Here is a 14,931-nt window from a genome sequence, read left to right as displayed (position 1 = left end):
CATATGTATAGGCCCATTTCCAAATTTATCAAAATGCATACATTAAATATAGTCAACTTTTTGTGTATTAAGCATGCATGTGTGAAACTTGCTCAGTCATGTCCAACTCTTTGCGACACCATGGACTATACAGTCAATACAATTCTCCAGGCCAGAATACTGAAGTGGGTAGCTATTCCCTTCTCCAGGGGTCTTCCCAACCCAGGGATCAAACTCAGGTCTCCCACATCGCAGGCAGATTCTTTATCAGCTCAGCCACCAGGGAAGCCCAACAATTTTTAAAGGAATATGATGATACAGGGTGCTCAGGGCTGGTGCACTGGGATGACCCAGAGGGATGGGATGGGGAGGGAGGTGGGAGAGGGGTTCAGGATGGGGAACACATGTACACCCATGATGGATTCATGTCAATGTATGGCAAAACCAATACAATATTGTAAAGTAAAATAAATAAATTAATTAAAATAAATAAATAAAGGAATATGAATCTGAACAGAAGAATAAAGCTATATTCCCAAAAAAGAGGAAGAATTGAAACTTTTTTTCTAGAATCAGGTAGCAAAATTAGCTAGTGGGAAGCTGCTGTATAGCACAGGATTCTCTGTTTGGTGTTCTGTGAATGACTGGTAAAGGTGGAATTGTGGTTATGGAAGGGAGATTCACAATGGAGTGGATATGTATATATACATAAATAATTCACGTCCTTGTACAGCAGAAACTAACATTGTAAAGAAATTATACTCCAATTAAAAAAACAAATGACAACTTACTCTTCTGTAGGCTTTTTCCTTTGCCTTCATACCATGTCAATAATAGGTATTTATTATCTTATCCACTTTTTTATGTCATTTAAAGAAAAAATATGAAGTATCATACAGTTTTTTCATCATCATAATATACATCTTTGACTCGGGTTTTTTTTACTTTTGATACAAACAAAAAGGTACTTTGACAAACTCATGTTACTAGAAGATTAGAAGATTATTATGATTTATTGAGTCTCATAATAATCAAAATAAATACTAACTGCATCAATATATTATTAATATGACATGAAAGTTACATTATTTTCATAATTACTTTTGATAACTACTTAGTTTAATTCAAACAAAAATTTAAATGTGAGTATTTTATGTTAATAGTATAGAGTGGTCACATACATATTTTGTTCCAGTAGTTGATTTTCCTTGAATTAATATCACATTGTGACCTAGCAATCCCACTGCTGGGCATACACACTGAGGAAATCAGAAGTGAAAGAGACACATGTACCCCAATGTTCATCACAGCACTGTTTATAATAGCCAGGACATGGAAACAACCTAAATGTCCATCAGCAGATGAATGGATAAGAAAGCTGTGGTACATATACACAATGGAGTATTACTCAGCCATTAAAAAGAATACATTTGAATCAGTTCTAATGAGATGGATGAAACTGGAGCCAATTATACAGAGTGAAGTAAGCCAGAAAGAAAAACACCAATACAGTATACTAACACATATATATGGAATTTAGAAAGATGGTAAGGATAACCCTCTATGTGAGACAGCAAAAGAGACACAGATGTATAGAATGGACTTTTAGACTCTATGGGAGAGGGAGAGGGTGGGATGATTTGGGAGAATGGCATTGAAACATGTATACTATCAGGTAAGAAACGAATCGCCAGTCTATGTTCGATACAGGATACAGGATGTTTGGGGCTGGTGCACAGGGATGATCCAGAGAGATGATATGGGGTGGGAGGTGGGAGGTGGGAGCGGGGTTCAGGATTGGGAACTCATGTACACCCGTGGCTGATTCATGTCAATGTATGGCAAAACCCATACAGTATTGTAAAGCAAAATAAAGTAAAAAATTATATATATATATATATATATATATAATCACATTGTGTACCCAGTCTATGATAGCAGCTATCTATACTATAGGTTATTCATTATATATTGCTGTTGATTTACTTTTACTTGTCTTTTTACATTATCTTTTATATTTATTTCTTTTGCTTCCTGAATATTCATACTCCCCAACAGATAGAGACAGACCCGTCCATGACAATTCCTGAGAGAATCAAACTGCTTCCTGACATACTCTAGTGAGAAGAATATTTCTCCTGAGAAAGGAAGGCAGGATATGGATTCAGAACAAGAAGAAGAAATGAAGTATAAATATTCATAATTCTTAATGTTTCAGGATGAGAAAAGTCCAAACATCATCATTATGTAATCAGCACAGTCTGGCATGCTTGTGTGTGAGTGTGTGTCTTTGTGTGTTAGCCGTGAGAGCATTGCTAGGAAGGACATGATGCTCTGTTAAGAGACACACAGCCTTCATGAAATCAGACATGGTCCTGACCACAACAAAATCTTCTCAGTGCATTGTCTTAGGAGTGAGGATGTGGAGATGTATATCCTCTGAACTTTGGGAGGTTACATGGAGAGCGTGCAGACAAAATCAGCTCCTGGCTCATCAGAAGTAAAAACCATTTACTTTTTTCACTCAAATTTTAGGATTAAAGGTATGTGACAAAACTGATATCTTAAAAAAAGAAGGTTGTGGAACACAGTCTATTAAAATGCTAAAATGGATAGATAACACCCAAAGCATTATTCAGTTCTGGAGATTATTTTAATGAGGTCTTTTCTCCTTCTCTGAAGCGTATAAAGATCTACTCAGTTTGCCAATAGCTCTGTCATAATATTGTTGCAAATTGTTCCAAAATAATTACTTCTCAGGAAATAGATATACCTCTTATTGTTGGGTAATAGAAATGCCTAGATTATCTTGTGCATGTTATTCCAATGAATGATAAAATAGTTCGTCTGGGTTGTTAAGGCATCACCCAGCTAAATATTAGGTCCTCAATGACTATGGGTGAATTGTGGAAAGCAATGGGAAATCTTCTCTACAAACTAATGACCAGTTTACATAAACAGTACCTACTGCTCGATCATTTAGAAATCACAATTTCAGCATAACAAAGGTTAATATTTACCAGGGCTTCCCTGATAGCTCAGTTGGTAAAGAACCCACCTGCAAAGTGGGAGACCTGGGTTTGATCCCTGGGTTGGGAAGATCCCCTGAAGAAGGGAAATGGTACCCACTCCAGTATTGTAGCCTGGAGAATTCAATGGACTGTATAGCACATTGGGTTGCAAAGAGTTGAATATTTATTGAGTTTTTCTTGTATGCCAGGCACTGTACTAAGTGTTTCAGGTAAAATATCTAATAATGTCTCAAGTTTTCCTTTGACTGATGGGAAACAAAGAAACATTTCATTAAGAGAACAGAGATTAATAAGGGACTGAATCAGCCAAGGAGCATTTCTGATTATGTGGCACAGACCCAAAATGAATCACTTGTGCTAGATTACTTCCAAAGCAGAACTTGTAAAATGTACTTGTCTTGGATCTTGGGGCTGGGTAAGGTGGCACATGAAGCCAACCCATTGAGCTATTAAAATTATCTTGTCTCCTTCCTCTATCTCTTCATACACCTAACTATCACTGAAACTCCATTCCAAAATTCAAACCATCAGAATCTTGTCGATGTTCATTGGTCACTTAATCTCTTATCACATTGATAGAGATAGACAAATACAATGTATTATTGGGCATGAAACTTCTGTTTCTTTAAATTAATATCAGTGCATATTTTCTTGATGACTGAATCTTAACATAGGCTTTTTATTGAAGTATAGTTGATTTAAGATGCTGTGTCAATCTCTGCTGTACAGCAAACTCATGTTTACACATATGTACATTAAATAGATTATTTTTACAGACTGGTTATAATAGAGGATATGGCACACATCATCCTATGAGTTTCTTAACATGAGACTAGTAAAAGGCAAGAGGTTTTGATGCTGATGAAGTGCACTTTAATTCCTTATTTTTCATTCATGATTTGCCTCTGTAATGTTTGCATTTTAACTCAAAACAACTCAGCAAGAAAGACAGGAAGGGTTTCATCATATTTTCTTCACAAAAATGATTAATTAGAAGCTTTAAGTCCAGAAAATGTATGAGGTAAAAGCCTGAAGAATGTCTGTGCCAAGCCATCTGTTGTACTGCCGTGATGCTCCTATCTACAGACCCCTGACAACTGCCCTTGAGGACCTCCCTCTCTTTCAGTAGACAATGATTAAAATTAAATATTCTTGATATGCACATAAAACTGACCTCTACTACATGGATCTCAGGGTCCCTGGACAAAGGTCAACAGAGAGTAAATCCTGAAATAAACAGAAAGTGTAATGAAAAAAATTAGATTCTGCCTTGTGTAGTAATATTCCCAGTGACAGGGAGGGGGAAGGGAATTTGACTACATTTGTTTGTATTCTCACCTCAAGCAGACCCATACATTTATCTCTCTATGATGTAATAATTATTTATAGACAGAATACAATTCTTTGTAAGTTTAATTATTTAGAGGCACTCACAGACCTTTCTGGACGTCTTATTATTTCAATTATCTCTGAACTTTGTGAAGCTGAAAGAAGTACTTATCACAGGATAACTTTTTATTCATCCGGTGGGGCTAAGAATACCAAATGGCTGACAGCATGCATTGGCCTTTGCACAGTCAGCCATCCAGTGTATCATCCACCAGTTGCTTTATTCCATGCCCTGACTCTCACTCCCAACACAAGCATTTGCATTTACTGTCTGCAGTCTAAATAGGACAGTATATTTATGAAATGAAATCTTTGTGATGTCACTAATTAAGAAAGAGTGAGGCATTCTCTTTTCCTGGTTTGGATTTCTTCCTTGTTTCCTCCATCAGTGTCACTGAGGAAATTGCAGTTCTTCCCAGGTACAGGAAGATAGAATTAGTAAGTATTATATTAATAACATATTTCTGTATTTAACTGATAAAAGAGATGACAACTTCTCCACAATCAGAGTTTTTATGCCACTGCATAGGCTATTATTGAGAACTGAAGATATTTAAGAAAATGTTTTGGGTTCAAAAAAAAGATAATAGACTATTATCTCTGTTTCTTTACTACAACCTTAACTGAATTGTGTTGCTAAAAGGGAATATATACATTAAACTATATTAATTAATTTAACTAGATACAGTGCATGGTAAATGTTTATAAATGCTTTAAGTATAAATTCATCATAATAGAATACATGATGTGTGAATAAATTTTGCAAAATCATATCCACCAAGGGTTCTGTAATCATTCAGAGTTGTTATTTCATATTTAACAGAATTTTGAATGAGTCCATTTGTTTCCATCCTTTTTTGTCCATTGTTTAATCTCAGGACCCATGAACAGTAACTGAAAAATACTCTGAAAATACTCTGAATTCAATAAATACTTATGGAATGAATGAGTGAAGAAAGCAAGTCAGTGGCAAGAGAATAGGAAATAAATATTTAGATATGATAACTTTATTTGACAAAATAATGGGATAAAAGCTAATTGTGCTGAAAATTTTTTCATTTTATGCCTGCTGACTAGATATAAAAGGGGAATTTTTTTCCATTTTATGTCTGCTGACTAGATTTGGCAACAGGATCAGTGTAACTTCCAAACTTTTTAAACTAGAGATAAGAAATTTATCTCTGACTTGAGCTTGTTAAGAGCAATATAAAGATTTATATTTCCAGCTAAAAGAATCTTTTAATAACCTGCCTTTCTTTTTTTCAGGTCATGAGCATCAATTGTTCCTCGTGGCAAGACAACAGCATGTCTGTGAAACACTTTGCATTTACCAAATTCTCTGAGGTCACCGAACAGTGTTGGCTCTTATTTTCCCTCATCTTACTCATGTTCTTAGCATCACTGACAGGCAATGCTCTCATAGCCCTTGCCATCTGGACCAATCCAGCCCTCCATACCCCCATGTACTTCTTCCTGGCCAACTTGTCTCTCTTGGAGATTGGATATACTTGCTCTGTCATACCCAAGATGCTGCAGAGCCTTGTGAGTGAGGCCCGAGGAATCTCTCGGGAGGGCTGTGCTACACAAATGTTTTTCTTTGCATTATTTGGGATCAGTGAATGCTATCTTTTGGCAGCCATGGCTTTTGATCGCTATACGGCCATATGCTCCCCACTTCACTATGCAACACGAATGAGTCATGGGGTGTGTGTCCATTTAGCAATGGTTTCTTGGGGAGTGGGTTGCATAGTAAGCTTGGGCCAAACCAACTATATTTTTTCTTTGGACTTCTGTGGCCCCTGTGAAATAGACCACTTCTTCTGTGACCTCCCCCCTATTCTAGCACTAGCCTGTGGGGATACATCCCATAATGAGGCTGCAGTCTTTGTTGTGGCCACTCTTTGCATTTCCACCCCATTTTTATTAATCATTGCTTCTTATGGCAGAATTCTAGCTGCTGTGCTCATCATGTCATCCCCTGAAGGTCGCCGAAAGGCTCTTTCCACCTGTTCTTCCCACCTACTGGTAGTAACACTCTTCTATGGCTCAGCATCTGTCAGCTATTTGAGGCCCAAGTCTAGCCATTCACCCGGGGTAGATAAACTCCTGGCCCTCTTCTACACAGTGGTGACATCTATGCTCAACCCTATCATCTACAGTTTACGAAACAAGGAAGTCAAGACAGCTCTTTGGAGAACTCTGGGCAAGAAAAAGCTTTGACTCAAGAGTACAAATAGCAACCCATTTAAACATTTTTCCTGGAATATCTCATGGACAGAATAGTCTTGCAGGGTACAATCCATGGTGTTGCAGAAGAGCTGGACACAACTTAGTGGCTAAACAGCAACAACATACTAGAAGGCCATAAAAATTTTTCTTTGAAAAAGATGCATACTCAACCTAAAAGGAAAGAAAGGAAAGGAAGGAAGGGAGAAAAAATGTACTTGTCCAAGTGTTTTGTAATAACCTCCTTTAATAACAGCTATTGTAATTTTGGAGACAGGAGTCTTCTTATTGCTAAAGTTCAGATTGTCAAGTTCTGGAATGAAATTGGCTACCAAAGAATGTTGATACGTGAGTCCAGTACTAGACAGGTTTTCCAAAATATTTCAGTTAGGTTAATGTACAGACTTAAAATGGGGCTTCCCAGGAGGCACTAGTGGCAAAGAACCCACCTGCCAATGTAGGAGACATAAGAGACATGAGTTCAATCCCTGGGCTGGGAAGATCCCCTGAAGGAAGCACAACAACCCACTCCAGTATTCTTGCCTGGAGAATCCCATGGAGAGAGGATAATGGTGATTATGGTCCACAGGGTTGGAAAGAGTCAGACACGACCTAGCAACTTAGTCCACATGCATGCACAGGCTTAAAGTACAAATTACCAGATTATATCTCAGAAGTCTAGGACATTCTCACCTATACCCTTGGGCATTTTCTAGTTCATGAGAGGAGAAAGCACTATAAGGGCTTCCCTAGTAGCTCAGTCGGTAAAGAATCTGCCTGCAACACAGGAGACCTGGGTTTGATTCCTGGGTACAGAAGATTCCTGGAGAAGGAAATGGCAACCCACTCCAGTATTCTTGCCTGGAGAATCCCATGGACAGAGGAGCCTCGTGGGCTACAGTCCACGGGGTCGCAAGAGTCGGACACAACTTAGCTACTAAACCACCACCACCACCAGTCCATGAGAGATTCATATGACTTCTGCTCTGGTCACTGGGAGGGCTTCCCTCATAGCTCAGTTGGTAAAGAATCCACCTGTAATGTAGGAGACCCTGGTTCCTTTCCTGGGTTGGGAAGATCCCCTAGAGAAGAGAAAGGATACCCACTCCAGTATTCTAGCCTGGAGAATTCCATGGTCAGTCCATGGGGGTCACAAAGAGTCAGACAGGACTGAGCGACTTTCACTTTCACATTCTGGTCACTGGTAGCGCTTCCACAAATATCTGTCTCTCGTGACTCTTAGTTCCCCAACAACTCTATGATGTGAATTATTTCCTTCCATAAAAATATTTTTAAAATTTTTATCCTTACTAATTGGTACATGATATAGAGTTAAATAACTCTTTTTTTGAGTTGTGGGTACTATGAAAATATGTAACCATCCAAAAGAGCAAAGTCATAAAATTCAGAGGAATTTGTTGCAGAATAATATGAGAAATTTTTACCAAGAGTCCCCATAGTAAAAAATTTTTTAAAAAGGAAGAGAAATCAGATTTAAATTCAAGGAAGGAAGAAGAAAGCTGAACTAAACATAATTAATAAAAGCAATTTTAATTTTTATGTAGTTTACAAAATGTACATATGTGCAGATGAATTCTGAAAGAATACATTTGGAACTCATTCAAAAACTTGCTCTTAAGAGAAATGAACATAGTTACAATATAATCAAGTACCTCTAGTCATCTATAGAAGCATTACCTTAAATTTGAACATCAAGTTCTCAGGGAGGTGCTGTGATCTATAAGTGATTAATAACTACTCATAGTAGTGATAATGTGACAAGAAAAGGAGAACTCTGACTGCTGCCATGACAATTTACAGATAGAATGAATAAGTTCAGCAATCTAACATAGAGCATGCTGACTGTAGTTAATAATACTATATTGTATTTGAAATTTGCTAACAAAGTAGACCTTAACTGTTCCTATCACCCACATGCACAAAGGATAGCTATGTGAGATGGTGAATATGTTACTTAACTTGAATGTGGTAATCATTTCACAATGACAATATAAAATCATCACATTATCCACCTTAAGTCTAACTCTTGACAATTTTTATTATTTTATCTCAATAAAGCTGAGAAAAAGATGTGATAATGCTACAATCACAGGATGGTAGTGATGTTCACTAATGACCAAGATGTGTTTTGCCAGATATGCTCATTTTACCAAAAGCTATTTAGTTCACCAAAGACCAAGACATAATACACTGTGGTGTTTATTTGTATCTGTGTCCACCTAATGAAGAATAGAAATAATCTGAATGTGTGAAAATAACTACTTAACAACTATGCTATAGAAGTAGGCAGGAGTTACCTGCAGGCATTAAAGATTATTACTTCTACATGTGTTTATTAATCTTAAAAAATGAATGATTTATTAAAAATTAAGGCAAGTAACAGGCTTCCTGGGGAATTCAGTGGTAAAGAATCTGCCTGCAATGCAGAAGATGCAAGAGCTCCATCCTGCCACAGGCTCCATCCCTGGGCTGGAAAGATCCCCTGGAGGAGTGAAGGGAAACCGACTCCAGTATTCTTGCCTTGGAGAATCCCATGGACAGAGGAGCCTAGCAGGCTACAGTCCATAGGGTCGCACAGAGTCGAACACGATTGAAGCAACTGAGCATGGCATGGAAGGCAAGTTAAAAACAATTTGTATAGCATCATCATATCTGTTTAGTTTACTAGTTTTGAAAAGTTTTGTAAGTCTGAAATGATCAAAAACTGAACATGTATATGTAAAAGAATGTCTGCAACATTTCCACTCATCATATAAAGAAACAAAAAAAACTCAAAATCAATTAAAGACCTAAATTTAAGACCAGAATTCATAAAACTCCTAAGAGAGAAAATAAGCAGAACACTCTTTGAGATAAATCATAGCAATATTTTTTTTTAATCTTTATGCTAAGGCAAAAGAAACAAAAGCAAAAACAAACAAACTAGACCCACTTAATGTTAAAAAGCTTTTGCACAGGAAATATATATATATATATATATATATTTATAAAACAAAATGACAATCCACAAAAAGATGACTGGCTAAATGGGAGAAAATATTTACAAATGATATGACTGGTAAGTGGTTAATATCCAAAATATATAAACAGCTCATATAACTCAATATAAATAAGACCAAAAAAATCAATCAAAAAATAGGCAGAAAGCATGAATAGACATTTTTCTAAAGAAGACATATAGATGGCTAACAGGCACATTTATGTTGATGTGTGGCAGAACCAATACAATATTATAAAGTAATTAACCTCCAATTAAAATAAATAAATTTAAATTAATAAAATAAAATGAAAACATTAAAATTACAGCTTAAATGTTTAAGTATTATTTGACCTAAAATAAGGGAAATAAATTTACCAGTTGTAGTTTCTCAAAAAAAAAAAAAAGATGCTCCACATCATTAATTATTAGAGAAATGCAAATCAAAACCAGAATGAGACATTACCTCATACCTATCAGAATGGTTATCATCCAAAACTTTACAAACAACAAATGTTGGCAAGAATGTGGAAGAAAGAAACTCTTTTAGATTCTTGATGGGAATGTAAATGATACGGTCACTGTGGAAAACTTCCTAGAGGTTTTCAAACACTAAAAGTACAACTACTCTACAATATAGCAATTCCATTGCTGAGTATATATCTGAAGGGAAAAAAACACTAGTTTGAAGAGATATGTACAATCTAATGTTCATTGCAGCATTATTTACAATAGCCAAGATATGGGAGCAATCTTAGTGTTCAGCAACATTTGAATGGATAAAGGAGATAAAGGGGAGATTATAATGTATATATATGACACATATATATTAAATATCAATATAAACACTCCATGTTATCACCTCTACATGGAATCTAGAAAAATTAAACAATTGGAAATGGGGAAGATAGCAGAGAAATAGGACAGGAAAACCACATTTCCCCCCACAAATTCATCAAAAGATCATTTGAATGCTGAGCAAAACAACTTCTGAATGCCAGCAGAGGACACCAGGCACCCAGAAAGTCAGCCCATTCTCTTTAAAAGAAGGTAGGACAAAATACAAAAGACAAAAAGAGACAAAAGAGTTAGGGACAGAGACCCATACCAGGGAGGGAGTCGTGAAGAAGGAAAAGTTTCCAAACACCAGGAAACCCTCTTACCAGCGGGCCTGTGGGAAGTTTTGGAATCTCAGAGTGCAACATGCCTGGGAAGAAAAAAAAAAAAACCACAGAATAGGCGCCTAACCACAACCCCCAGTGGAGAAGTAGCCCAGACACTCGCATCTGCCACCAGCGAGCTGGGGCTGAACAAGGAGGCACAGGTTGCAGGCTTAGGGTAAGGACCAGGCCTGAATTGCCTGAGGACAATCTGAGAGAGCTAACATGAGATAGCAACCCAAACTGTGGGATAGCCAGAGAGAGGAAAAAAAAAAAAAACAGAGAGAAAGAGAACTTTCCCACGAAAAGCTCTAACCTAAGGCACACCCTGGCCTGCTCACATAACAAAGGACTGAGTGAATACCAGAGGAGAGCTAGCAGACTGCAGACCGGCCCATCCACCCACGGGAGGCAGAGAGGCAGGCGGGCGACAGCCAGAACCGGAAAGCAAAGGGCAATCTCGGCCCCAGAGATGGCATTCCCCCACCAAACTGTGAGCAGGCTCCTAGTTGATAACCATGTCTTCCTGGGATCCTGGGCAGTTGACATCTGCAAGGAGGGTCGCGGCCAGAGATCAGCTCCCCAGAGGAGACACACAGCACACCTGAGATGGCGCTCATGTGGCGCACCCAAAAAACCAAGTGGCCAGGACCGAGGAGGTGATTAAGACTCACGGTTCACCTGGGACAGTATGCTTGCCAAGCACCTGGTCAGCTGAGCTGCTGGGACCTGGGAAGGGAACAAAACACAGGCCCCACCGAGTTTGTGCCTTTGTGGAGTACCCAAGAACCTGAATCTGAGTATCTTAGACCTAGAAAGTGCACGAAACCCAGGGCCCACTTTGGACAATTCCCCTGCAGAGCAACCTGGAGCCTGAGCAGTGTAGACCAGAAAAGCACACACTACGTGAGCTGAGGCAAACCCAATGTGGTACATACACTGGGAGCACTCCCCACACATGCCTGTGACATTTGTTTGCACTGTTCTGCCCTCCCCACAGCACAAGTGAACAAGTGAACCTCACTAAGTGACCACCTTCACCCCCTTGTGTCAGGGCAGAAATTAGACACTGAAGAGACTTGAAAACAGAGGAAGCCAAATAAATAAAGAGGGAACTGCTCTGGAAGTGACAGATACAGCAGATTAAAACCCTGTAGTTTGCACTGACTAAGCATTGAAAGGGGCCTATAGACCTTGAGAAGAAGTATAAGCTGGAACAAGGGATTATCTGAAACTGAACTGACCCTACACTGCCCTCAACAGCTCCAGAGAAATTCCTAGATATATTTTTACTATTATCATTTTTTTATTTTTTATTTTAAAGTTCTTTCTTACTCCTTTAATTCTCATTTTTATAACCTACTATTACTTTGAAAAAAAGACCCTATTTTATTTTTTAATTAACTAATTTATTCTAATTGGAAGCTAATTACTTTACATATTATAGTGGTTTTTGCCATACATTGACAAAAATCATCCATGGGTGTACATGTTCCACATCCTGAACCCCCCTCCAACCTCCCTCCCCATCCCATCCCTCTGGGTCATCCCAGTACAGCAGCCCTGAGCACCCTGTCTCATGCATCAAATCTGGACTGACAATCTATTTCACATAGGGTAATATACATGTTTCAATACTATTCTCTCAAATCATCCCACTCTCACCTTCCCGCCCCCCCCCCCTACAAAAAATGTTTGTTCTTTACATCCGTCTCTCTTTTGCTGTCTCACATAAAGAAGACCCTATTTTAAAGCAAATTTCATATATATATATATTTATATTTTTGTGATTGAATTTTTTAATATTTTTAATATTGTATTTTTGAATGGGAAAGACTAGAGATCTCTTCAAAAAAAATTGAAGATACGAAGGGAACATTTCATGCAAAGATGGGCTTGATAAAGGACAGAAATGGTATGGATCTAACAGAAGCAGAAAATATTAAGAAGAGGTAGCAAGAAGACACAGAAGAACTGTGCAAAAGAGATCTTCAGGACCCAGATAATCATGATGGTGTGATCACTCATCTAGAGCCAGACATCCTGGAATGTGAAGTTTAAGTGGGCCTTAAAAAGCAACACTATGAACAAAGCTAGAAGAGGTGACAAAATTCCAGTGGAGCTATTTCAAATCCTAAAAGATGATGCTGTGAAAGTGCTGCACTCAATATGCCAGCAAATTTGGAAAACTCAGCAGTGGCCACAGGTCTGGAAAAGGTCAGTTTTCATTCCAATCCCAAAGAAAGGCAATGCCAAAGAATGCTCAAACTACCGCACAATTGCACTCATCTCACATGCTAGTAAAGTAATGCTCAAAATTCTCCAAGCCAGGCTTCAGCAATATGTGAACCGTGAACTTCCAGGTGTTCAAGCTGGTTTTAGAAAAGGCAGAGGAACCAGAGATCAAATTGCCAACATCCGCTGGATCATGGAAAAAGCAAGAGGGTCCCAGAAAAACATCTATTTCTGCTTTATTGACCATGCCAAAGCCTTTGACTGTGTGGAACACAATAAACTGTGGAAAATTCTGAAAGAGATGGGAATACCAGACCACCTAACCTGCCTCTTGAGAAACCTTTGTGCAGGTCAGGAAGCAACAGTTAGAATTGGACATGGAACAACAGACTGGTTCCAAATAGGAAAAGGGGTACATCAAAGCTCTATATTATCATCCTGCTTATTTAACTTATATGCAGAGTACATCATGAGAAACGCTGGGCTGGAAGAAGCACAAGCTGGAATCAAGATTGCCAGGAGAAATATCAATAACCGCAGATATTCAGATGACACCACCCTTATGGCAGAAAGTGAAGAGGAACTAAAAAGCCTCTTGATGAAAGTGAAAGTGGAGAGTGAAAAAGTTGGCTTAAAGCTCAACATTCAGAAAATGAAGATCATGGCATCTGGTCCCATCACTTCATGGGAAATAGATGGGAAACAGTGGCAGACTTTATTTTGGGGGGGCTCCAAAATCACTGCAGATGGTGATTGCAGCCATGAAATTAACAGATGCTTACTCCTTGGAAGAAGAGTTATGACCAACCTAGATAGCATATTCAAAAGCAGAGACATTACTTTGCCAACAAAGGTCCATTTAGTCAAGGCTATGGTTTTTCCAGTGGTCATATATGGATGTGAGAGTTGGACTGTGGAGAAAGCTGAGCACTGAAGAATTGATGCTTTTGAACTGTGGTGTTGGAGAAGACTCTTGAGAGTCCCTTGGACTGCAAGGAGATCCAACCAGTCCATTCTGAAGGAGATCAGTCCTGGGATTTCTTTGGAAGGAATGATGCTAAAGCTGAAACTCCAGTACTTTGGCCACCTCATGAGAAGAGTTGACTCATTGGAAAAGACTCTGATGCTGGGAGGGATTGGGAGCAGGAGGAGAGGGGGATGACAGAGGATGAGATGGCTGGATGGCATCACTGACTCAATGGACATGAGTCTGAGTGAACTCCAGGAGTTGGTGATGGACAGGGAAGCCTGGCGTGCTACGGTTCATGGGGTCGCAAAGAGTCGGACATGATTGAGTGACTGAAATGAACAGAACTGAAGACTCTAATCTTCAGTACCAATTTTTACCTAGGGTTGTGATTAGTGGCTTAATTGCTCTCTCCCCTTTTGACTCTCCCTCTTCTTCCCCAGGTCACCTCTATCTCCTCCCTCCCCTTTCTTTTCTCTACTTAATTCTGTGAATCTTTCTTGGTGTTCCAGGCTGTGAAGAACACTTAGGGAACTTATTACTGGCTAGATTGTCTCTCCTCTTTTGACTCCCCCTCTTCTCTTCCTAGTCACCTCTATCTCCCTCCTCCCTCTTCTCTTTTTCATGTAACTCTGTGAACCTCTCTGGATGTCCCTCACTGTGGAGAATCTTTTCACCATTAACCCAGATGTTTTATCATCTGTGCAGTATGGATGGAGAAGTCTTGAGGGTACTGTAAGAATAAGATTGAAACCCACTGGCAGGAGACTTAAATCCAAAACTTGAGAACATCAGAAAACTCTTGAATAGTAATAGTAATCAACAAAAGCTCATCCAAAAGCCTCCATACCTACACTGAAACCAAGCTCTACCCAAGAGCCAACAAGTTCCAGAGCAAGACATACCACACTAATTCTCCAGCAATGCAGGAACATAGCCCTGAGT

The 14,931-nt window shown here is 38.7% G+C and overlaps 1 protein-coding gene across 1 annotated transcript; it reads left to right on the top strand.

The window, feature by feature from the left end:
• The first annotated feature begins 5,648 nt into the window (after positions 1 to 5,648).
• Positions 5,649 to 6,620, top strand: LOC120870452 (olfactory receptor 10C1-like). Its single transcript, XM_040250115.1, has one exon. The coding sequence runs from the start codon at positions 5,670 to 5,672 to the stop codon at positions 6,618 to 6,620; it is 951 nt and encodes a 316-aa protein (XP_040106049.1). The 5' UTR covers positions 5,649 to 5,669.
• The last annotated feature ends 8,311 nt before the right edge of the window (positions 6,621 to 14,931 follow it).

Source organism: Oryx dammah, unplaced genomic scaffold, assembly GCF_014754425.2.
Source record: "Oryx dammah isolate SB20612 unplaced genomic scaffold, SCBI_Odam_1.1 HiC_scaffold_11, whole genome shotgun sequence".
Taxonomy (NCBI): Eukaryota; Metazoa; Chordata; class Mammalia; order Artiodactyla; family Bovidae; genus Oryx; species Oryx dammah.
This window is presented reverse-complemented; position numbering and strand designations above follow the sequence as displayed.